The sequence below is a fragment of the Elephas maximus genome, chromosome 18 (assembly GCF_024166365.1).
Source record: "Elephas maximus indicus isolate mEleMax1 chromosome 18, mEleMax1 primary haplotype, whole genome shotgun sequence".
NCBI lineage: Eukaryota > Metazoa > Chordata > Mammalia > Proboscidea > Elephantidae > Elephas > Elephas maximus.
In genome coordinates, this window is record NC_064836.1 from 51,571,517 (window position 1) to 51,591,341 (window position 19,825).

A 19,825-nucleotide genomic window follows, 5' to 3' on the forward strand; every position below is an offset into this window, starting at 1 on the left:
TTCTAACTCGCCCATGAATCTGAAATAATTCTCTTTTCCAAATATTCTTGGTTTTAGTCATTAACACCATCATGCAGAGCCAAGCCACTAGGTAACCTTTGATTCAGCTACATATTTTCTGTCTTATATTTAAGTCCTTCTTCAATTAAGCAATGTTTTTTGACATTTTAAATTTATTTTAATTAGTTAAATCTGATGAGATTTTTTTTCCTTTTTTTAAAATTGTACTTTAGATGAAGGCTTACAGAACAAACTAGTTTCTCATCAAACAGTACACACATTGTTCTATGACACTGGTTAACAACACCACGACATGTCAACACTCCCTTCTCAATCCTGGGTTCCCTATTACCAGCTTTCCTCCTGCCTTCCAGTCCCTGCCCCAGGGCTGGTGTGTCCCTTTAGTCTTGTTTTGTTTGATGGGCCTGTTCAATCTTTTGCTGAAGGGTGAACCTCAGGAGTGACCACACTACTAGCCATACTCTTAGGATTCCTCCAGTCTCTGTCAGGCCAGCAAGTCTGGTCTTTCTTTTTGAATTAGAATTTTGTTCTACATTTTTCTCTAGCTCTGTCCAGGATCCTCTGCTGTGATCCCTATCAGAGCAGTCAGTGGTGGTAGCCGGGCACCCTCTCGTTGTACTGGACTCAGTCTGGTGGAGGCGTGGTAGATGTGATCCATTAGACCTTTGGACTAATCTTACCCCTGTGTCTTTAGTTTTCTTCACTCTTCCCTGCTCCTGAAAGGGTAAGACCAGTGAAGTATCCTAGATGGCCGCTCACAGGCTTTTAAGACCCCAGATGCTACTCACCAAAGTAGAATGTAGAACATATTCTTTATAAACAATGTTATGCCAATCAAGCTAGATATTGCCTGAGATCATGGTCCCCACAGCCCTCAGCTCAGCAATTCAGTCCTTCAGGGAGTTTGCTTGTATCTATGGAGCAACCATGACCTTGCCTTGTACAGGTTGTGCTGGCTTCCCCAGTATTGTGTACTGTCTTAGCCTTCATCAAAGTTTCCACTTATCTATTGTCTATTAAGTGTTTTTCCACCTCCACCTCCCCTTCCTTATAGCCATCCAAGATTCTTTTTGAATGTAAACCTTTTCATGAGTATTTACAGTAGTGGTCTCTTACAATATTTGTCCCTTCATAATTGACTTATTTCATTCAGCATAATGCCTTCCAGATTCATCCATAGTGGATAGGTTTCAATGGAGCTTCCAGACTAAGACAGGCTAGGAAATGAGGCCTGGCAGTCCCCTTCTGAAAACCTTGTGGATCACAATGGAACATTGTTGGAAGATGATCCCCTCAGGAAGAAAGGCACTATAGATTGACACAATAGCTGCCACAATGGGCTCACACATATCACTCATCATGGAGATGGTACAAGAATAGGCAACGTTTCATTCTGATATATGTAAGGTCGCCATGAGTTGGAGCTGACTCAACAGCAATTAACAACAACGACCACCCCAAGAGAGGCTGTTGGCTGGAATTTACCCAAGAGATGCCTCAGAAGACAGGCCTGGCAATCTACTTCTGAAACACTACAGCCCTGAAAACTCTATGGAGCAGTTCTACTATGTATACATCGAGTCACCATGAGTTGGAATCGACTTGAAGGCAACTAACAACAACGTACCAGGCTTTGTATGAGACACTTTAGTCTTTGTTTAATCTTTGCAACTATATCACAAGGTAAATATTGTTTCCTTTAAGAAGACAAAACAAAACACCATGAAAAAGTAGTGCAAGTTTCCTAAGTTCTCACATTTCATATAAGTGGTAGAGAATTCAAGTAAGTCTGACACTAAAGCTAATGCTTTTGATTAGTATCAATTTATTCACTATAAATAAAGCAATCTGTTAAAACTGCTTATCCTTATGCATACTTGGAGCCCTGGTGGCTCAATGGTTAAGAGCTGCGGCTGCTAACCAAAAGGTCAGAAGTTCAAATCCCCCAGCCGCTCCTTGGAATCCCTATGGGGCAGTTCTACTCTGTCCTTTAGGATGGTGATGAGTCAGAATCGACTCAACAGCAACGGGTATACACACTTGATAAAAGCTTTGGCTCAACTTTGAATAAGCCATCTATGCTCTGATGATTAACAATCGGCTTCCAGATCTTCCCATATCTGTGGAGTTGCTTCTGTGAACACCTAGAGCACATTAGATTCTGACTCACATCCGCTTGTTCCACTCACATGCTTTCCTTTTCACATTAAGTTTTCTCTGGTCTTCTTTTTCAATTATATTGTCCTTTTTGTTTTTCTTTTTAGCTGCAATTAATATTCTAAAATGCAAAAAAAAATTCCTTTTATGATTAGACAGAATCATTTCTAATTAATCCATAAATTAAATTATAAAAATATTACTGTTAACTTGACAAAATCCTATATAACCTTTTTCATATTTGATTATGATTTCATTTATTAGTTCTACAGAGAATATTCTTTCCAATATCATCTCTCTACACTGAAGTTATTATATTGCTGTTAGTTGGTGTCAAGACGATTCCAACCCATGACGATCTCACGTATGTCACAGTAGAACTGTGCTCCGTAAGGTTTTCCAGCTGGGACATTTTGGAGGCAGACCTGCCTTCTGAGGCACTTCTGGGTGGGTTTACACACGGGGGAATTTTATTGTACATATTTAAAATAAAATATATTGTTATGAAGAATATGACATATTTTTAAAAGGTATGGGGTGGAAAAATGCAACAAAATGAGTATGAGAGCAGGATGACCCCCAAAGGATTTAATGAAATAAGATTCACTTCATTAGCAAATTTATTTAGTCAGTGTAATCATTATATAAGTTAGTTCCATGTTGATTAAGTCTAAAATTGTCTTCTAATCAGTCCTGGTTAATACTTAGCAACTACTCCTCTCTGTACATAATTACGTCTTTGTGTACTTTTGAAAGTAAAGTCAGTTCTTGTTATTGAAGTGATACTATTAGGAATCTAGCAAATTTGTGGAAAAAAAAAACATAGTATCTACTGATGCTTCTTATTTTTTGCTAGGGACCTCTGTGGGAAAATATTAAAAAATGTTCTAATAAAGAACTATAATATTCATTTCAGCACTGTCAATATTGCTAGGAATTTCAGCTATTAAGATGGTAGTAAGATCCCAAGTGAGGAGATCTGGTTTTCTGATGAAGATTCCTATAAGTGAGAAAAACACTTCCATCCAGAAGAAAAAAATGAGGCTAATAAATGGATAGATTTTAACTGTACATGCATTTTTATTATTAGACAATTTTGAGCCTTTAAATAATGATTTACCATCAAGAATGGAAACTGGTGGCGTAGTGGTTAACAGCTACGGCTGCTAACCAAAAGGCTGCAGTTCGAATCCACCAGGCACTCCTTAGACACTCTGTGGGGGAGTCCTACTCAGTCCTATAGGGTTGCTATGAGTCAGAATACACTCGATAGCGATGGGTTTGGTTTTGGTTTTATCAAGAATAATTTACTATTGAATATCTGTTTCTTAACATAAAATAGGTATGAGGAAAGGAGGACTTTGTTAGGCTCAATTTCCCTCTATATATCATATTTCATTGATTAAAATATACTTTTTTTTTCGAGGTTTTGACTCTGAATCCTTACAGTTGATGGCATCTTAAACGGTTCCAAGCCAGAAAGTAACTTTGATGGAACCATCATTGACTGTGACGTGATTACTTGATCGTAACTGTTCATACTGTTTTCATTTCATTTGAGTTGTGTGCATTTTTGGGAATACATGAGTTTAATTATCATTTAAAACATTTTCCATGATACCACTAAGAATGAGTATTGTCAGTAAATGTATTGTTATTTGAGGCTTAGAAAGAAATTTCAGGCATAGATTTGACATTGGTGGAGTGATTATTATTGAAGCAATGGCTATAGATCTACATTTTTATGAAGAAAAAATTAAGTTTTACTATTCTACAAAAAGAAGATAACCTTAGAAGAAGACATCTACTTACTGAGAAAATTCAAAAGCATTGTCTGTTACCTACTGTCTTAGTTATCTAGTGATTCTATAATAGAAAAACCACAAGTGGATGGCTTTAATGAAGATATAGTTATTCTCTCACATTTTAGAAGTCTAGAAACCCAAATTCAGGGTGCCAGCTCCAGGGGAAGGCTTTATTTGTTGGCTCCGGGGGAAGGTCCTTGTCGTCAATCTTCCTCTGGTCTAGGAGCTTCTCATCTCAGGGACCCCAGGTCTAAAGGACTAGCTCTGCTCCTGGTTCTTCTTTCTCAGTGGTAGGAGGTCCCTCTCCTTTTCTGCTCAATTCTTTCTTTTATATCTCATAAGAGATTTACTCAAGATACAACTTAATCCTGTAGATTGAGTCCTGCCTCACTAACATAACTGCCTCTAATCATAATGCCAGCATTTCCAATGCGTAGGATAATCACATCAGATCAAAAAATGGTAGACAACCACACAATACTGGGAATCATGGCCTAGCCAAGTTGACACACATTTTGGGGGGACACAATTCAATCCATAACACCTAGCAAACAATGCAACTAAAAGGCAAGAGATATTGTCTACTCCTTCAGAAGAGATAAAAACAAACTTCAAAACAATAAGAAGCTGGATTGACTAATTAATGCATCATACATAAATTATATATATTTATTTTACATAAATTAAGACATTAATTGGTAGGAATTTTTTCTCAGTAATATATAATGTCATATCTTACAATCAACTGTACCTTATATCTGATGAAATGTAGATTATTAAAAGAATGTGAAATCAGTTCTATAAATTGTTAGGCATAATACTTCCTATGTAACTATGCAAAACTATGTAAAGCCGGCTTTAACCATAAGATTTTCACTATCCAATTTTTTCAGATGGTCCATCTTTCCAGTATGTCTTATTCTGGAAGCTCTGCTGAAACCGATCCACCATGGGTGACCCTACTGGTATAAGAAATACTGGTGGCATAGCATCCAGAGTCACAGCAAGCCACCACAGTATGACAAACTGACAGATAAGTATTTAAAATTGCTGAAAAAAAAAAAAAAAAAGGAGTGGTTAAAAGTGTTAAAAAACAAAGATATCACCTTGAGGACTAAGGTGATCCTGACCCAAGCCATGGTATTTTCAACTGCTTCATATGCATGTAAAAGCTAGACAATGAATAAGGAAGACTGAAGAAGAATTGAAGCCTTAGAGTTATAGTGATGGCAAAGAATATTGAATATACCGTGGACTGCCAGAAGAATGAACAAATTTGTCTTGGAAGAAGCACAGCCCCAGTGATCTTTAGAAGCTAGAATGGTGAGGCTTCATCTCACATAGTTTAGACATGTTATCAGCAGGGATCAGTCCCCAGTGAAGGACATCATGCTTGGTAGAGGCTCAGTGAAGGAGACGGAGACCTCAGTGAGATGAACTGACACAGTGGCTGCACCAATGGTCTCAAGCACAACAACAATTTTGAGGATGGTGCAGGACTAGGCAGTGTTTTGTTCTGTTGTACATAGGTTTGCTATGAGTCGAAACCAACTCAGCAGCACCTAACGATATCAACAAATGTAAAAACTATATTTTTGAAAACAAGGAGCCAAAAAAAAAAAAAAAAAAACACTCATGCACAATGGAAGAGATAGGAAGAAGCTATTAGAGTTACAAGTTTATAAGGAAAGCCTATTACTCAGTGAACAACGATATGTCGTAAACAAGAACAGCAACATGGGGCTGGCTGAGTCCCACTTCTTGTCTTTTATGATAGATTTGCCATGCTAATGTCTGTGCTTGAATTGCAAGTCAACACATGAATGAGTACATACAATATGAATGAACATATATATAATATAAAATGGATATAACACTAAAATAAAGGTGAAAAATGAGCTACCATTTAGATAGAAACATGAGAAAGTGTATAAGATACTTCTATAGAAATATTTGCAAATATAAGGAATCTACTCATTTGTGTAGATCCATCATCCTGGTACCCTGGTCATTTAGAGAATGACTATTAATGGTGATAAAAGAAGATGATAAATCTTATCTCACTTAAAAGAGGATTAAAAAGTGATGTTTTACCTCCATAGCATCTGTGGATATGAACCAGACCTGTACAAATAATTTAGAATAAAAATACAGTTTTATGTGTGTAAACACATATTTAAATATATACGCACATATTTAAATGCTGTGTTTTAAAATATTCACAGTAGATTCTTTTTGAAGGGGAGGGTGAACATGGCCTGTATGCATTTAAATTCTCCTTGTGATATTTACATATTTCCTATATTACTAGTACAAAATATCCACTTATGAATTATTGAATTATTGAAAGGACATAATTTTTAAAATAATCCTCCTATGTGAAAACATCGTAGAGGCCAGATCGGTTTATAAAACAAAGGACACAGGCAGGTGGACAGAGGAAAGATGCGAGTAATAAGAGAAAAAAAGGGCAGAATAAATGAATGCTCACTAAGAAATTGAGGGAAAAATAGTTGAATGAAGTAATGGGAGTGTCTCAGGCAAACAGTTTTTTTTTTTTCTTAACCAAACACTTTCTCCACCCTCAGGCACAATTGCAACAGCTGTACCACATAGCCTCTATCAGTCATAATCTAGAATAGTGCCTCTTTTTATTAACCAAGCAATAGAGGAGCAAAAATTACTGATACCAGTCCATATGAGGCACTCTGTTTGCTGCAGTGCATTCTGATGGCTCAATTAGGTAGACTGTGTGGTACATGGGGTTTCTCAAGCCAAGTTCATCACAAAGGCCATATCATCAAAGCAGAATGGTCCTGGCCTTTACAGTTAAATTACAAATACGAATTTCTTCATTGAGTGTCTTGCAGCTGACTGCGTCTGTCACTTTCCTTCCATCCACTTAAACAATTAAATAAAGCCTCACATTAAAAGACCAAGGCTAATAAAGAGGTATGGAACTGAAGTACAGCTGGCAATCTCTCTAGTTATTAAGAGCTCATATTCGACTGAGTGACAATCTTGAGAAACCAAGGAATATACCGTTGTTTTTTGTTTTTAAGTGTTTGTTTTCTTTCAAGATGTGACACTTCTATTGATAGAATTCTCAATCCTTTGTAACACCCACAAGCACACAAATATAATAAAGTGAACCAAGGTCATAACATGATGTCAAGCCACGTGTAGTAATCAAAGAACTTTAAAAATGTGTCAGTACAGAAGAATGGGAGGAAAGGCATGAGCAACACAGTTACACTGAGAATAAATGATATACACAAGATATACAAATAGCCACCTATTTCATAGCTGGGTTATATTATTAATTTCATGAATGTCACTTGCAACTTGGTTAATTGTCTAGAAAAATTCTACTAGTGTTAATATGTATACAAGAGATAGTAGAAAATTTTATAACCTGTACATACATGTATGTATGTATAAATCTATGCATAGTGGCTTTAAGCAGAATTTCAATCCATTATGAATTTAAGTTTAGCAAATGCTGGTTCTAAAATCAAATGGAAATATAATATTACGCTCATATATTTTATATTTGATCTTTACAAGTAATTATATGCTATAAATCATCTAAAGATATATGTACATCACAATGTAGCATTCTGTGTCTGTCTGCCTTATTTCATTAAGGATGTCACCACTGACCCATCCTCCGAGAGTGAAATATTAGGGTCATCTTTTACCCCCTTTTTCCTTTCCCTTCACCTCTCATCATCACACCATTTCTATGACTCTGTGTCCTACATATTTTCTTTCAAATGTGTCTCTTTGCAATCTCTATTACTCAATCATTAACGAGGCCCCTGCCACAGTTTTCTTCAACCTCTTCCTTTCCTTAATTTATTACTTATCAAAACTTATATAGTAAATAATTTCTATTAGGTATGGTTTTAGGAATGGAGAATACTTTTGAACATGGCCAGGAGTTTTTTCCCTCTTTCCTATGATAATTTATTGTAATTATAAAAGTCTAAGTGTAATTACTAATTTTTAATATCTTTCCTCCAGAGAAGAAGAAAAAAAGATACCAATACTGCCTTATTCACACTGCCTTTTCTGAACTTAAAAACAGTATGTCACAGAATATCTGCATATTTACAGTAACTTTTTTTTTGAAAGATCAACAAGGAAACAGAGGATCAGAATGACGCTATAAACCAGCCAGACTTAACAGACACATATGGAACACTCCACCCCAAAACAACACAATATACATTCTACATCAGTGCACTTTTATCATTCTTCAGCATAGACCACATCTTAGGTCACAAAGGAAGTCCTGATAAATTTAAAAAGATTGAAATCATACAAACCATTTTCTCTGACTACAATGGAGTGAAGCTAGAAATTAATAACAGAAAAAAAAGCCCTGGAAAATACACAAACATATGGAAATTAGACAGCACACTATTAAGCTACCAATGGGTCAAGGAAGAAATCAAAAGAGGTATCACTAATTTCTTAGAGTCAAATGAAAATGAAAGCACAACATACCAAAACTTATGGGATGCAATGAAGTACTCAGAGGTAAACACACAGCAATAAATGCCTACATGAAAAAAAAGAAAGATCTCATATCAACAGCCTAACTCAACAACTCAAGGAACTAGAAAGAGAAAACTAAGCCTAAACCTACCAGAAACAAGAAAATAACAAAGATTGGAACAGAAATAAATAAAATAAAAAACAGAAAAACAATAGAGAAAATCAGTAAAACCAGAAATGGTTCTTTGAAAAGATCAATAAAATCGACAAAGAAACTGACAAAGAAAAGAAGAGAAAAGATGCAAATAGCCAAAAAAATAAATGAAAGAGGGGGCATTATAACTGACCCAAAAGAAATAAAGAGAATTATGACAGAATATTATGAATAACTGTATGACAACAAAACTAGATAACTTAGATGAAATGTACAAACTCTTATAAGCACAGAACCTAACCAAACTGACTCAAGAGAAAATAGAAAGTCTCAACTGACCCATAACAAACGAAAAGACTGAATCAGTGATCAAAAACTTTCCAACAACAACAAAAACCAATTCAATCTTTTGAGTTGCTGTAGTCACTTCGATCCTATATAGGCAGTTCTTAAAAGAGCATAATGCTCAAGGCAGATATTTTTTACTAGTTAAGCTAAACTACCCTAGTTTTAAGAAAATGTCAGGGGATATTTTTGGTTTAAGTTTTAAAGATGATCTCCAGGCAATAGTGTCAGGGGTCATCCAGCCCCCATGGCTCCATAAAGTCTAGAATCCAGGAGAATTTGAAATTCCTTTCTGCATTTTTTCCCTTTTGATCAGGATCTTCTATAGTGTATTTGCCCAAACTGTTCAATAATGGTAGCTGGGCACCACCCAGTTTTTCTGGTCTCATGGCAAAGGAGGCAGCTGTTCATGAAGGCAATTAGCCAAAAATTCTATATCCTTCTCCTTTTCCTGACTCCCCTTCTTCCTCTAGGCAAATAGAAAGAGGCCAACTGTCATGCCCTGAATGGCTGCTTGCAAACTTTTAATACCCAAAGTACTGTGCAATCACCTAGGAGGTAGAACAGAAGCACTAAATACATTAAGCCAGTTAACTGGAATGTCCATGAAACCATGACCCTAAAGCCCAAACCAAGGAACCTAGAGGGTTTTGGTTGTAGGTAAGCAGCCTCGGCAGCTACTCTTTTTTTGTTATTATTGGTGTTATAAATATATCTATTATACAATTTTGGCCAGTTCAACTTTTTACAAGTATACAACTTGCTGACAACATACAATAATCGGATATGCAACCCTACCCTTAATGGGATTTTCCCATCACGATTAACCACCCCTTTTTTTTTCCCCTCCCTCTCACTCCTGGTAACCACTAATAAACATTGGTCTCTATATATTTGCCTTTACGTGTTTTTTTATATTTGTGAGGTCATACAACGAAAAGGCAACTTGAATAGACATTTCACCAAAGATTACATTCAAATGGCCAACAAACATATGAAAAGATACTCAATGTCATTAGCCATCAGAGAGATGCAAATCAAAACCGCATAAGATATCATTTCACTCTCTTAGGATGACTTATTAAAAAAAAAAAAATGAAAGGAGAAGAAAATAACAAGGAAATGGGGAAACTGGAACCCTTATCCATTGCTGTTAGTAAAAGGGTACAGTCATTGTGTAAAACACTGTGGCAGGTTCCTTAAAAACTATAAAGAAATACCATGTGACCCAGTAATTCTACACCTAGGTTTATACCCAAAAGAATTGAAAGCAGAGACTGAAAGAGAGACTTGTACACCAATGTTTAAAAAAAAAAAATTTTTTTTTTTTTTTTACTGCAGCAATATTCATAAAAGCCAAAGGGTAGAAACAACCTAAATGCCCATCAACAGATGAATGGATAAACAAAATATGGTGCATACACACAATGGAATACTACTCAGCCAGTAGAAGAAATGAAGTCTTGATACATGCTGCAATATGGATGGAGCTGGAAGAAATTATGCTGAGTAAGATAAGTCAATCACAAAAGGACAAATACTGTCTGACTCTACATTCTCTTTTTAAACACCTGAGTAGTGGTAGGCAAAGGTATTTTAAATGAAGGAGTACGAATGCCATTTGAAGTTACTGCTCCACTACTAATATATAGGGCAGACAAGGTCAGTAACACCCGTTCACAGATAATAACCAAACCAAACCTTACCGGCGTTAGCAAGAACAAACTACATATATTGTCCTCACAATTGCCTCATGCTTCTTCGTTATTTTATCTATAACCCCCATTATAATACACAAGTTAATTCTAATATTCTTCTAATGGGTAAACTAATCCACAGAGATTAAGTTAACTGACCAAGGTAACACAACTAATATATGAGATATGGTTTAATCACATGCCAGTTAAAACCAAAACCCATCTTTTCTCCACTATGACATTCTGATATTCTCAATGTATCCTAAGTCAGCTTTCTTTTTTTGAGTGGCGTGAGTGGTTTGGTTTTTTATTCTTTTTCTGACGATAAAACGTGAAAAGTAAAATTCACTAATAATTTGGCTCTCTTGTTTTATGGTTTTCTTCTAGATTTCTAAAAAAAAAAAACAAAGGCCTATATAAATGTATAAAACTAAGAATTAATTGTATTTATTTGTAGTAAATACTGTTTTTAGGCATTGCATTTGGGTATGAGCCAGGAATATGTACTTTGTCTTCTTATGATTCTCAGTAGAGTTGACTTACTCTCTGGACACCATAGGCAGAGTGACAGAGTGTGTGGTCCACAGGATGTTTAGGAGACCATGGAAATATTTTAATTTCTTTTAAATTCCAAAGAAAAAAAACTCATACACTCAAAGGGCATATTCATCTTGATGCCAACAGTTTTAAAATATAATTTTTAATATTATTTTATGGAGAAAAGGGCTTAGGAAGGCAGAAGTGCCTAGAGCTCCCATTAGTCATAATAAAGTCCTGGTTGTTATCCTTTTTTTTTTTTTGGTAGAATATTTGCACAATTGATATATTCTAGTTTAGTTATAATTTCCAGCCACTTAATGTCTGAGTTAACACTTTCTTAAGGCCTGAAAATTTTAGGAAAAATTGTACTCACTGGGAAAAGATAAAATAGAATCGTGTAAAATTATTTTCATTTATATAGATCAAGCTTCATTGACCTATTCATTAGTTCAATGGCTTTTTGTCTTGAACTAATTAATACTTTTCATGTACTGTAAACAATTATATTTTTGAATCTATAAATTTTATTAAAAGATGAAATTGCAAAAAACAAAGAAAAATAAACCAATAGTGGCCTCAAATTTGATTCCCCAAGCCTTGCAATATATAAACCGGAAATATTTTCAAATACTTTTACCCTTTTGTTATGAAAACCTTTCCATTGGGAAAAAATATTCTTTAAACATATTCAAATATTCTTTGACTTAAACTTTGTCTAAAGTAGTGATTCTAAAATTATCTATGAGTTATATTAATTTCATGTACCATTAAACTGCAGAGCCTTGCATTTCAAATCTAGGCTGTTTCAGTGATTTTTGCCTTAAGTCTAAGAAAATTTTATTTTTATTTACTTATTTTTTATTGTTCTTTGGATGAAGATTTACAGAGAAAATTAACCTCTTATTGAACAATTAATAAACATATTGTTTTGTGACACTGGTTGCCAACCCCATCACCTGTCAACACTCTCCCCCTCTCGACCTCGGGTTCCTTGTTACCAGCTTTGCTGTTCCCTCCTACCTTCTAGTCCCTGTCCCTCCAATTGACTCTTGTTTTGTTTTATGGGTCTGTCTAATTTTTGGTTGAAGGATGAACCTCAGGAGTGACTTAAGTACTGAGTAAAAGGGTGTCCAGAGGCCATACTCTTGGGTTTCTGTGGTCTCTGTCAGACCAGTAAGCCTAGTCTTTTTTTTGTGAGTTAGAATTTTGTTCTACATTTTTCTCTAGCTCTGTTCAGGACACTCTATTGTGATTCCTGTCAGAGCAGTCAGTGGTGGTAGCTGCACACCATCTAGTTGTGAGCAAATTTTATTTTTAAACATTTCAAGGTGTTCTGAAAAAGATAATCTATCTAAGACACATTAAGAAATAATTCTCTGTTCATAAAGATTTGTCAAGTAGTGTGTGAAATCAAATTGGTTTTGTTTACAGTGACACCTTCATCGATGCATAGTTATAAAAGTTAAATAATGTGCTAAGGTATTTTTAACTGAAACACTGTGTTTTGGCAGAAGAAATTAATAACATTAATTTTTATGTTGTTTTAATTAATTGATTCATTATTAAATACAGTTAAAGCAAAAGCAAACTGTTTACCTCTGAACAATATGTGTAGATTCTAAACCTAAACTATGTGCGTTTTCCTATCATTGCCCATGAATACTCTGCTATAGAAACTAATCACAATTTTGGAAAAACCATTCCTGTGAATAAAAACCTATGTACCAAGAATATACGTACCATTATTAAATAAAGTATTCCAAAAGGAATGTTTAAAGATTCTGTCATACTGAGATTTCAGAAATTCACTTTCAATTTTTTTCCCATTAGAAGAGAGATTTAGAATTTACCGCAAATAATTCCCAGAATCTATTCAATGTCTGTTACAAACGAAAAAAAAAAAAAAAACCACCACCATTGAGTCAATTCTGACTCATAGTTGACCCTATAGGACTGAGTAGAGCTGCCCCACAGAGCTTCCCAGGAGCCCCTGGTGGATTCAAACTGCCAACTTTTGGTTAGCAGCTACAGCTCTTAACCACTACAACAGTAGTAGGCACATGAAAGCTAAAAAATAAATATATAAATAAATATAAAAAAATATATATATGGGGTGGGTATATGTATGTGTATATATATACATATATATATTTATTATTTCTAGGTGTTTACACGAGGAATTTTTTATTTAAAATATATTTTTTATATGTGGATGGTTCAAACCCAAATAACACTTAGCTCTTGAAATCATCTTTCTTTGGAAATAGCAGTAAGGTACTGAAGTGGTGGCGGATGAACAGGAGGGGAGGGCAAACAGTAAATCATCTCAGACAATTTCACACTCTAGGCTTGTTGACATGAGGCAGGGCAAAGGAAATAACCCTGTCAGCACCTGAATCATTAATGAAGGACAACGTTCCTGTATATTTAGAGAATGGAGAGGAAACAAATAAATCATGTTTAACTTTAAAACAGGCTGTCCGGGCTATTCAAATAGAAATACGATCTTATGTTGTTGTTGTCATGCATTTCCAGTCAAAATATTGAAATATAAACCTAGGCTTCATTATTTTTATTTTTTGCCATGATATTCTTCAAGTTTTCAGCTCAGTTCCATTATACGTGGAATTTATACTTTTGAAACATATAATTTAACGTTTGTCTTTCATTGTCTTTCTGATATCAGTGTAAATCAAGGGTGGATGTTTAAATATAAAGATGTGTATCTGTCAGATTCCTTTCTAGCAGAGATTAAATAAATATGTGGCATAACCCAGATACAGCATGCCTCAAGAGATAACCACTATTGCTCTAAGAGTATATTTTTTATGTGAATTAGAGATGAGAAAAGTTGACAAATGCCTTCAGCGGTGGTTTTAATAAAGGGAAGGCAGATTTGAACGGGCTCTCTATGCACTGAGGATGACAACTCAAATGATTGGCGAGACCCAATCATTCCAAAATCCACTTCTTAATTATTCCTTTTCTCTTAAAACTGATTCTATTTTCACCAAGAAGAATATTTATTGATTTAAAATGTATCAGAAATTTCTGGTAACCTCCCAGGCCAGGCACACCAACCACTTCACCTACAATATTGTAACATATAACAGCAGTTCTGAAAATGTATTAAAGAGAGAGACAAAATAGAAAATAAGAAACATGGGCTGGGTAATCTATCAATTACAGACATTATATTCAAATGATGTTTTAATATTTAATTACCCCAAGTAACCTAGTCACAGCTTGACTGAAAATCACTTCGTTGCTATAGTAATAAAATCATCTGCATTACGACAGTTATTTTCATTGCTCTTTTGTTTTGTATCCTGCGACATCTTGTTCCAGTAGCCACCTCTGCTAATGATCACTCACAAAGTCTAGAGAACAATCACTTCTCCTTATTTATTTAGAACATGCATTTTTCTTTTATCTTACTTTGAAGTAAATGTCTGAAGAAGGAGGATATTCCTTTCATGAAGAAATGAGTGGAAATAAATCATTTGAATGAGAAACTATGTTTTTAAAAAGGCACTGATAAAGCTAAATCTATTTTGGCTCCCTCTGAACCTTTTTTTTTTTTTCTGAACTATGCTAAACTCAATCCAGGTCCAGAGCTTCTAATGAACATAACAAAGCTAGAACACTACCACCAAAAACCGCAAAATCAAGCTTGAGATATTTATTCTGAGGTTAATTAAATAGAAGTAACATTCTAGTTCCCTAGAGAAGAACATCACTTTTAGTAAAGTGGAGGTTCAGCAAAAGCAAGGGAAATCCTCAATGAGATGGATTGACACAATAGTCTGGACAGCACAGGACCAGGCAACATTTCATTCACATTCTAAGGCCAATGACTCCTTTTAGGTTTTCCAAAAAAACCTCCCTAGCCTGAACACAATGATCCTAGAGGGTGGCAGTTATGAAAATGACTTCCACTCTGCAGGTGTTCCTTTTGAAAAGCTAACAGCATAGAAAGCTAACAGGTAAATTGCTTTGAAATAATTCTTAAACTCTATAGTCCTGAATAAAGACATTTAACTTTATGCATACTTGGGGTACCAACTTTTCATTTTAAGAAAATGTTGCCTCAAAATGTCCCCTGAGTAAATAATCTGTATGACATTTTAATCAAAAACTATTTGATAACAAATCTATCACCTTTATAACCAATTTACATATTTTATGGGACAGTAAAACTAGGTACTTTTAGCTGTGTTTAGTTTTTTTAAACATTTGCATGTAAGTTACTAACATCAAAATTTTAACAATTTTTTATTTGCCTTCTCTGAAATTATAGAATGTCTCTTCTTGGATGAATATGTAATTTTTTTTACATTCTCTATATAAAACTTACCACCAGGGACATGCATGCACTTCTTCTCCCAGGTACCTAAATAGAGATTGTTCAAATCTCTCTTGACCATTTTGAGTTTTGAATACTTTCTCAATTAATAGGGCATTGACCAAATCTGTTGACCTGGAATAGTTTTAGCTGGCCAGATGGTTTAAGAATAATTATACTTAAACTACATATATATGTGTGTGTACACACACACACACACATTCATTATAGTTTTCAAAACACTTTTATAAAATATTCTGTTTATTCTGACAATTTGTAAGACAATGAATTAATTAGTACTTACATTTGCATTTTCCATATATATAAAACATATGACATCTCTCAGCATATTGTAATTTTTGATACTTGATTAATTCAAGCAATTTAATTCTCAACAGAGCAGTAGTTAGAGCAAGGAAAGTACAAACAGGTGAAAAAAACAAAGAAACCTTGTCTTGATTTCAGTGTTACCTAATTCAGTACAAAGCAGCTAAGTGCACTTGGTTACAACAGGCTTCAAATTTTCTGTTGGCTTCCACCTTATGAAAATGTTTTTAACAGACACAAATCCACTTATCTATTTATATCTCCCTCATCCTTTAGGTCAAAGTGAGACCCCAGTAGTATATGAATATTCAAACTCCTGGAGTATACGAGGATACTTAATGCTGAATTTGTGTGTGAATACACAAGATAAACTACACACACAGTTGCAGAACATCTAAATAAATATAACAATAAAATAAACAAATAAAATCCAAGTTGCATAATTTGAGCTAATAAAACACCATATGCCACTCTTTCATGAATAAATTGACTAAACTATGATGGCACATTTAATATATCCAGGTTAACTATAATCTGTTTCATAGTTTCATTTGAGAGGAAAGGTGAAGTTATATTTTGACTAGACCATCAAGGTATTTTTCAATTTTCCTCTACCATAACATTGGGGTAGGTTCATTTCTTACAAAATAGTTTAAGTAAAGCGTTTGCCAGCAACGTTCTTCTGGTACCATTAATAAAATCACGACTTCAAGCAAATAGGTTTCTAACTCCAAAAACGATGGTAACTATGGTAGCAACACAGCAGCATGTTGCATTTTTATTCTATCACTGTTCAGCCTGCTAATTAACATGTCAGTATTCTATACAAATTTCAGTTTTAAGTGCTTTTTTGTTTTCTATGGTACTGGCATGCATTGTGACTTTGTTATTCTTATGTGTTACATAGTCTTCCCTATGATAATTGTTGTTTCACCGTGCTAATTCACTTAGTTACTATATGTATTCTTTACGTTTTCAGTTAACAGTAAATTTTTCTCAATTTCTCTTTTTTGGGGGAAGGATTAATAAGGTACTCTATATTCAAGAATAATCATTTGAACCCAGAAATTTATCAGCACGCATACTTCAGAAACCACTCACACAGACATACAAATTCCAAAGAAAAAAACGAAGAAATCTGATTTACAACACAGAATAACATAAATTTAAAGCAAAGAAGGAAAACTGGTTAAATACTGATTAAAAAAAAAAAAAATGCAAGGCACTTACCTGGAATAAGCTGTGCCGGGAATAGGTGGTTTTCTGACAAGCTGAGGAGTGATATTATGACCAAATAAGGAAAATGTTTCCATTTCATGTTTGTCCCTCCCTTGCATTACACCAGGCCAGTGATAAAGATAAACGTTCAATCTTCAGGAAAACAAACAAACAAAAAAACAGAGAAAATTATTTTTAAAAAGGCTAGGTTGAGAAGACAATGTTAAATATACTTTGAAAAATTATAGTTTAAATGAATATAAAAAGCTATTTTCAAAATGAGACAACATAAAAATAATTAAAATGAATATGATTTGCTCAAAATCTATTTTAAGATATGCATTTTATACAAATGTAGTATTTATTCATTTTAAAAATGCGTGATCAATAGTAAATGGTATCTTGGTTTTCTCTACCCTACAGGGGATTCCAGGTAGCATTTTTACTTTGATTTCCCACCAGTTTAGTTGGAACACTCTCAAGTCTAGAAAACTCTATTGTCATTCATCCACTAAACAAATATTGACAAACTGCTTCTAATAAGTCAGGCACTATGATACTTTGGGTATACAGCAGAAAACCAAACCATTTATTGTCTCTTCCTCCAGGTACATAAACAACCCGAGGTCACTTGAACTACAGCAATTCATAAACATCATTTGTAGATGTTCTGTTTTGAACAAGGCACTGTGTATCAATCATGAAGGACACAGAGGAACATAATATAATGTCCTTGTAAGCAACAGAGTTTACAATCAGTGGGGCCTTTTGATACGATAATGGCTAACAAATGACAGAATAAAGCTATAGAAACAAAAATGAAAGACTGATTTTGCCTGGGAGTAGTCAAGAAATTGTTAATGAAGAAGCAGCTTTTCAGATATAAGATAGATGTATCTCATTGGTCACAGAGGAACATAATATAATGTCCTTGTAAGCAACAGAGTTTACAATCAGTGGGGCCTTTTGACACGATGATGGCTAACAAATGACAGAATAAAGCTATAGAAACAAAAATGAAAGACTGATTTTGCCTGGGAGTAGTCAAGAAATTGTTAATGAAGAAGCAGCTTTTCAGATATAAGATAGATGTATCTCATTGGTAGGTCCCTAAAATAAATAAATAAATATAAACCACCAAACCCATTGCCTTCAAGTCCATTCCCACTCTCTTGGCTAGTCCTGGTAGTGCCCTGGTTAAGTGCTAACCAGAAGGTCAGCAGCTGGAATCTACCAGACACTCCCTGGAAACCCTATGGGAAGACAGTTCTACTCTGTCCTACAGGGTCGCTATGAATTGGAGTCGACTTGATGGCAATGACTTCGTCTGCTTTTTTTTTTGTTTGTTTACTAACTTGAGAGAAGTCCTGGTTTTGAGGTGGTTAAGCACTAGGCTGCTAACCACAGGTCGGTTGGTTCGAACTCAATAGCCTCTCCATGGGAGAAAGATGTGGCAGCCAGCTCGCATAAAGATTTACAGCTGGAAAATCCTATGGAGCAGTTCTACTCTGTAATGCATTGGGTCACAATGAGTCAGGATCAACTTGATGGCAACAGGTTTTATAAAGAATGACAGAAAAACATAACCAAAGACTCAAGGTAAAAACAAAAATAACAGATGATAGACAACTAGCTAGATTGGTATAGATATCAATGGTATATTTTTATACTTAGAACTGTAAGGAGAGCTGTTTCACTGGATAAAAAGGCTTCTCAAAATATACTATGATTGTTGTTGTTAATGGCTACTAAGCTGGTCCTGACTCATGGCAACCCAAAGAACAAGGGAGCTAAATGCTGCCTGGCCCTGCACCATTCCCAGTGAGAGACACTCTCAGGTTGTTTAAACAATACAAATTTACTATTGTGGTGCACACAAACACAGGTTGTTCGCTGAGTGATCCCTCCACAAATGTCACTGCTTCCGATTAGAGCCAGAGCACACACATCGCTCCCAGAACATCAGTGCCTGGAAAGTCGACAGCAAACAACACATAGAAATCAGTGTTCACTCCTAAAAGTCAGCATTTATTCTTAAAGCCACTGGGCAAGCATGTCTTAGGTGTCAGCAGGGGCTCTGTCCTCGTCGCTCCTGGTACAGCTCTCACCCAGCAGCCTTGAACAGCCTTGGGTTGGAGTCACGAGAACTCTGGAAGCTGATCTGCTTTGAGGGCAACCCCTACGTGGGATGCATCTGGGCTTGGCGGGCAAGCCCCCCTTGTGCTCTGGGATGAGTTTCTACCGCTGCCACTGCCATCTCTGGGCCTGTCGTTCTCAGTGAGTTTTCTGTTTGTAGCTGCCCAGTGCTTGTGTTCTCTGGTGCGTCTGATGCTGTGACAGCCCTACGGGCGTTACAGTTCTCGGCCCACTCCTCTCAGACCCTCCACTGATACTTCTCTGTTCAGTGGATGCTGACTTCAGCCTTCTCCAGGGCCCTGCTTCTGCTTCTCCTGGCTCTTCCTTTTACCAGGGCCAGGGGGACTGTTTCTAGTGCCCATCTCTTCTGAAGAATTTGCCAACCTCTTATCCCCTGCCTGATGTCTCCACCCTAGGACAAGAACTAAGGGGTGATGGAAGGAGGGGTAAGGATTTTTTCAGTGTCCCCAGGGGACCAGTGTTCACACTGCCCCCAAAAGCAGAATAGTCACCTCTCCAATCCAGGAATTTCCAGTAAGCTCCCTCTTCCCAGCTTTTACTGGCCTCACCACGGGGC

The 19,825-nt window shown here is 35.6% G+C and overlaps 1 protein-coding gene across 1 annotated transcript in view; it reads right to left on the reverse strand.

The window, feature by feature from the left end:
- The window catches only part of ROBO1 (roundabout guidance receptor 1), a 1,245,354-nt gene that overhangs the window by 1,042,910 nt on the left and 182,619 nt on the right, over positions 1 to 19,825 (reverse strand). Inside the window, exon 2 of the mRNA XM_049858153.1 lies at positions 17,125 to 17,265. Within this exon, the coding sequence (XP_049714110.1) occupies positions 17,125 to 17,212 (88 nt within the window). The 5' untranslated portion in view covers positions 17,213 to 17,265. The remainder of the gene's footprint in view (positions 1 to 17,124; positions 17,266 to 19,825) is intronic.